This window comes from Natrix helvetica (assembly GCF_964273705.1).
Source record: "Natrix helvetica genome assembly, chromosome: 2".
In the NCBI taxonomy this organism is placed as follows: domain Eukaryota; kingdom Metazoa; phylum Chordata; class Lepidosauria; order Squamata; family Natricidae; genus Natrix; species Natrix helvetica.
The window spans coordinates 115,098,818-115,105,215 of NC_138552.1; the positions used below are offsets into that span (position 1 = coordinate 115,098,818).

General features: G+C 43.7%; 1 protein-coding gene across 1 annotated transcript; it reads left to right on the forward strand.

Annotated features, from left to right (window-relative positions):
- The first annotated feature begins 43 nt into the window (after positions 1-43).
- Positions 44-1,811, forward strand: TIMM29 (translocase of inner mitochondrial membrane 29). The gene is made up of 2 exons (XM_081945705.1): positions 44-499; positions 618-1,811. Exons 1-2 carry the CDS (start codon positions 421-423, stop codon positions 1,244-1,246), a joined length of 708 nt encoding a protein of 235 aa, XP_081801831.1. The 5' UTR covers positions 44-420; the 3' UTR covers positions 1,247-1,811.
- The last annotated feature ends 4,587 nt before the right edge of the window (positions 1,812-6,398 follow it).

Below are 6,398 nucleotides of genomic sequence, written 5' to 3' on the forward strand. Positions count from 1 at the left end.
GCCGCGGTTTCGTCACGGGGCACCTACATTATCCTTCCCCTGCCCCAGTTGAGGCCACTGGAAGCGGCGAAAGGCGGACCTTTCTTGAAGACGCCGAAGCCTTGTATTCCGCGCCTGCTTATTTGGTGGCAGAGTATCTTCCTGTTTATGAACCTTTATAAACAGCTGTGAATGTAAAACTGTCGAAATTGCCCTGCTCCTCCCTCCGGCCTTTTCCCGACAACCCACAGATGTCTCCCTATACGCTCCTAATTGCCGGCGCAGAGACGCCGAAATGAGACTTTTGCCTTCGGGGAGGGGCTACCGGCAGCAACCACGTGACACGCGGCCCTTTCCCTCCTATCCCTGACTTCCTCTTGGTTACCGTTTTTGGCGTTCCGGTCGGGTTTGGCGTCCGGTCGCATCTCAGGACGAGCGGACATGATGGAACCTTCGAATCCCGGAGAGACGGGGGAGAAGAAGCCGAGCTTTGGGGGGCGTCTCCGCACCGGCCGCCTAGGTAGCCGAGGCCGCTTTGCTCCTCGCAGGCCGCAGAGGGAGGCTGTTTGAGGCGCGCCTGCCCCTTCCGCAAACTTTCTTTCCCGCTCCTTTTAACGTGATATTTTCTCTCTCCTCAGCCTTGTGGTGGAAGAGTCTCCTGCACGACTATGCTGAAGCTTGCCGAGAAGTCGCCCAAGGCATCCGGCAGCGGCCGGTGAAAGCAGGGCTCTACCTATCGCTGCTGGCTGGAACGGTGAGCTGCAGCCTCCGCAACCCCAGTGAAGCCTCATTCGACTCCAGCCTCCTGGAAGCCTCGGGAACTCTCCTGCTCCTCTCGCCCTGGACGCGCAGCAGCAGCTCAGAAAAGCATACCCAGCGGCTGATGGTGCTGCGAAACCGCGGCCAGCTGCGGGTCCAGAACCTCGTGTTTTTCTCCCTCCTCTACGAGGCGCCTTACGACGCCGGAGCAGACCTCTATCAAGCGCACTGCAAGTATCTGAAGCCACGGTGGACTGATTTTCCCAGCCGGGTCCTCGATGTGGGCTTCTGGGGGCGCTGGTGGGTGTTGCACTCTAGAATGCAGAATTCAGACATTAACAATGAAGAGTTTCAGTTCCTGCCAGAGCATCTCAGGACCATTTCTTTTAACGACTTGCACTCAGAAACCAACGAGAAACTTTTTGATGAGAAGTACAAAGCTGTGATTCTGACAGAAGAGCAAATCCAAGAAGCTGACAGGGAGAATCAAGGGCAACTGCACTCTTAATTAAAGCGTTTGGGTGACTGTAATATAGTAATAGAAAACAAACCACGGTACTTCGTTTATTCATATTTCTATTTTTTCCCCAGGACTCAACTATTCATTGCTGCATTCTTGATAGGCTTAGATGCAAGAATAAATGCTATCCAAGACTGAGGAGATGTTTGGTGAGCAATTCTTAGTGCCACCTAACTGATTGAGAAAGTGATAATAGTTATCTCTTGGTAGTCATTTTTTCTTTAAATGTCATGTGAAACTTTATGCAAATTGGAGAACAAATAGTTAAATCCAACACCTTTCCTCCCATCTCATAGTGTTTCCTGCCCATATTATAATATCCCCATATCACTAAGAAAAGTTCCATGCTATTTGTTCCCTATCAGAATTGCTCAGCTTCACTTCAGTTTCTGTTTGGATTCTGTTAAAAGGCAAGGCAATATGGTTTCCAAGCCCCAACACTTTTTTCTTTACAAACCAGCACATTAGTTTAAAAAAATATTGTAGAGTCTTTCATTGTGTTACATTTCAGTTACATTTACGGTAAAATTAAAGCTTAATACAATCTGCTTCACTTTCAAAAGATTATTTTTTATAAATCTGTTCCAAGTCTTTTCTAGGTATTTTTCCAAGACGTAAGTAACAGATTATCAAATTTCTTCAACTCCTTTGTAAATTTTCTATACATTACTGAATAATGTGAATATTGATGTTTTCTAAAACCCTGTTGGTCAGCAAGCTGACGATTCTAATGATTGTCTGAAAGGAACATATGTTGAGATGGCAAAATTACATTTTTCTACAGTTTGCCTCAGCAGGCCTTGGCCAGTGAAAGCTATACAGGAAACCCATAGCCCAGGGGTGTCAAACTCAAAGCCCGGAGGTTGGATCCGGCCCTTGGGGTGCTTAGATCTGGCCCGGGGGCTCCCCTGGAAACAGCAAAGGACCAGCCCATTGTGCCTCTGCCAGGGAAAAGGGAGCTCAGCAGAGCCACATGCAGCCCTGCCAAAACAGAGCTCAGGAGTCTGTTTTCGCTGGCAGAGTGTTCAGGCCACCACAGGCACCCCCAACACAGGTAACGTCGAGCTGGCCACCACCACCACCCCGGCCTGCCCCTCCGCAAGGTCAGTCACAACCCTGATGCAGCCCTCAGTGAAATTGAGTTTGACATCCCTGCCCTAGCCTGGGGGTTAAGCATGTGACCCAAACCATAGAAGACATGCTTGACTTATTTTTATAATTTCTGCCTTTCTATACCTTATTTGTCGCATGCCAGCTTCCTTTTATGTAATCAAGAGAAAACAAATGTAAATATCTGCCTTATGCTATGTTCAGGCTTCTTCCAACTTTAGGAGCATCCATCTTTATTCAGCTGAATAAATGTGTTGGCTTATCAAGACAAACCCAGAGACATTTTATTTTTTCACTGAGTCACACCTGGGAACTTACATATTAACCCCAGACAGATTTCCACAAGGCAGAGGTTGCTGGAATTAGCAACTACTTCCCTCCCTAATTTGAGTGTACAACTTTGGATATTGGGAACTGCATCTCTTAGGACAACATATGGATCTGTTTAAAATGTCATGTTTCTTAAATATTTTGACATTGCACTCATGGCTTTTTTGAGTGGGGTGCTATGTAAATTACTTCATGTAGTTAGCTGAACAGTTTTCAGAACTGTCACAGTTCATTGATCTGCATTGTTTGATTTGTGGTTTAAATACAATTAAAAACACAAGTGGGGAAAATAATGCTATGGTAGAAAATTAGTTTGCTAAAATGAACTCAAAACATACATTATGAAAAATATTAAAGAAAAAGTGACATGGAATAACAACAGCCCCATTCCTCATTGTAAAATTGAAAAGTATTCTCTCAAGATTGTATCATTAATATATATGTATGATTTTAAATTACTTTGTAGGCATGCTGCTAGTTTTTTCTGCCAGTTGGGAATTTACAGCACGAAAGTAATATTAAATAGGTGAGATAAAATGACAACATAACATGGTATTTCTATAATAGCAATAACACTTAGACTTATGTACTGCTTCATAGTGCTTTACAGCCCTCTCTAAACAGTTTACAGAGTCAACAATCTCTAAGCTATTATAATGATATCATAAACTGCAAGTAATCTAAAATTTTAGAGTCTATGAATTATAAATACTTCACAGATTGTAGTTTATTTCAAAATAGGAGAGTCAGTCTGGTGTAGTGAAGACATCAGGCAAGAAACCTGTGAATCACAGATTAAATAATTATTTCATATATACTAGTAGTTTAATCCCACATTAGATAGGAAGCCAACTGAGTATCCTTGGGCCTGCAATAGCAATAGCAATAATCTGGGTCCTCGTTTTACCAACCTTGGAAGGATGGAAGACTGAGTCAACCTTGAGCCCATCAGGATCAAACTCCTGAGCTGGGGGCAGTTAGCCTGCAATCGTGTATTCTAACCATTGCACACCACAGCTCTTCAGCCCTAGGAAGCAAGCAAGGGAAAAACACTTCCAAAATCTTACCAAGAAAACTACAGACTGTTCCTCGCTGCTACCAGGAGTCAAAAACTGAGTGAAAAGCACACACAAAAATCCCCACCTAATACAATTGCAAGATTTACATAATGAACTCAAAGTGTTGTTCAAACATATAGTATAGACAGGGCAAAGCTTATGAAAGGTGAACTAGGGCCACTTCTTACTTCATTGCTGGCTTCTGGTCCTATCCAGAGAGATTTTCTTGTAATTTTCCACAGATTTATATAGACAAGTGAGAGGGAGGAAATGGCAACATTTCTTGTAATAATGTATATATGTATATAGCAGTGGTGGGATACGACCCGGTATGGGCGTACCGGTGCCTGCTGGGAGCACCAGGTACTGTTCCGGTACGGTGCTCCGGAGGGCCCGCCTGCTGTCCTTACCGTATTTGATCCGATCGGGGCATTTGCACACGCGCATGGAGCGTACGGCGCCTGCACTATGCTCTGCCGAGCAGCTGGAGCATCGCCGGCGGTGGGTACGCATGCACGTGCTGCACATGTGCACATGGTGGGCACCCGGCCCCGTTGCAGCGTACCGATTGCAACGGGATCCGGAACTCACCACTGATACATAGATATATAGATTGATTAATATTGTACACCCATCTGTATTGCAGTAGAGTCAGGTGCAATGGAGTCAGGTGGTATGTGGCAGCAGCCAAAAAAGCCAAATGGGCTGCATTACTAGATAATCAAGATTATGTGAAATTCTAGTACCGCTTTACAAAGCCTTAGTAAGACCACACATGGAATACTGCATCAGGTTCTGGTCATCACAATATAAAAAAAGATGTTGAAATTTTGGAAAGAGGGCAGAGAAGAACTAGAATTATTAGGGGGGTGGAGGCTAAAACATACGAAGAATGGTGACAGGAATTGGGTATATCTAGTGCCTAATGAAAAGGACTAGGGGAAACATGATAGCAAGGATCCAATATTTGAGGCACTCCTACAAAGACAAATGGGGGTCAAACTATTTTCCAAATAAGAGAAGGCAAGGCAAGAAATAATGGATGGAAATTAAGCAAAGAGAGAAGCAACCTAGAACTAAGGGAAAATTTGCTAATGGTGAGAGCAAACAACCAAAGGAATAACTTGCCTTCAGAAGTTGCGGGTGTTCCATCATTGGAGGCTTTCAAAAAGAAACTGGACAACCATTTCTCTAAAATGTTATACGGTCTCCCACTTGAATCAGAGGGTTGGACTAGAAGACCTCCAAGATCCCTTTCAACTCTATTATTCTATTTTCTGTGTTCTAATAAATTAAATAAATAAAGCATACCCACAAAGTGGCAGCAATCGGAAATGAAAAAAAGACAGCTGTAGTTACAGAATTTGTAGCCAGATGGCAGAAGTGGTTGCTAAAAAGAGGGGGAAACTACACCCGTAGTAAGCAATCTGAAGAGAGGATTTCCTCCCTCCCCCGACTTGTCTATACAAATATGTGGGAAATTACAGGAAAATGTCTCTGGATAATACCAGAAGCCAACAATGAATTACTTGAAAGTAAGAAGTGGCCCTAGTTCAGCCTTTCCTAAATTGGTGCCCTGTCTGTACTGTATGTTTGAACAGTAGGGAAAAGATCTGTAGGAAGTTATCACCCAGCCCTCTCCCAGAAAAATGAAATATCCTAGGAAATATTGAAAAGGCAGAATATTATATTTTCCTGGATGTGAAAAAGGGAGAAAGACATTTTAAACACAAAGTAAATTCCTGCAGCTTCCGGCCCATCCCCACTTTGTCAATGAGCCATTAAGAAGGCCAAGTTAGTCCACTTTACATAATAAAGAGTTCTCCTCTTCAGCGCCAGAGTGATGGGATTAAGGCAGGATAATATTGCCTTTTACTCAACTGACCACATGGCATCTGAGAACTCAACCAAACCTGGATTCAAAACTCAGCCTAGAGGGTTGCCCTTGCCCGGGCCCATGGGAGTCTCGCAACCAATCAGAATACATTTCTTACACAGGAACAGGAAACAGATAGGTGGGGCAGAACAGATTATAAAAAGTCCTGCAAGCTCTTCTCTTCCCTTCCTTTCCCTTCTCTTCTTCTCCACCAACATTGAAGCATGTGATCATCTTTTCTGTTCAGGACTCAGGCCATGTGGTCCTGTCCACCATTAAAACCATCTTTCCAAGCAGCCTCCATGTCTCCAGTGTCTTTTTCCCCACTTGGAGCCGAACCCAGAAGGACATTTCTTCCAACAGATCCAAGCTAGGAAATGGCAACACAGATTGAAATCTGGAAGTAGCAGATTTTTGTTGATATCAGCAAATATCAAATATTGCACCTTGAAAATTAGAACTTTCTGTGTTCAATGAATATTTTCTTGTTCTCTCAAGGATCTTGGTCTGGGTCTATCTCTCATCTGAATGTCCCTCCCTTGCAAGGTACTTGGGGAAGTAGTAAGGGATCCAAGGCAAGCTGTCTTGGCCAGATTTAAAGTAAATGAGATGGGAGGAATAAATGTATTGATCAATATCACATACGTAAACTGTGGAGACTGATAGGTAATGTATGTTAAGTATGTGGGTTTTGGGTTTTCAATTAATGTTTTGTGTAAACTCAACCAGCTGTGTTTCATTCAGTAAACTATGATTTAACACGATC

Coding starts and splice junctions, on each gene's coding strand:
- TIMM29 (XM_081945705.1), top strand. CDS start 421: ATGATGGAACCTTCGAATCCCGGAGAGACGGGGGAGAAGAAGCCGAGC. Junction 500..617: donor TCTCCGCACCGGCCGCCTAG/GTAGCCGAGGCC, acceptor CTCTCTCCTCAG/CCTTGTGGTGGAAGAGTCTC.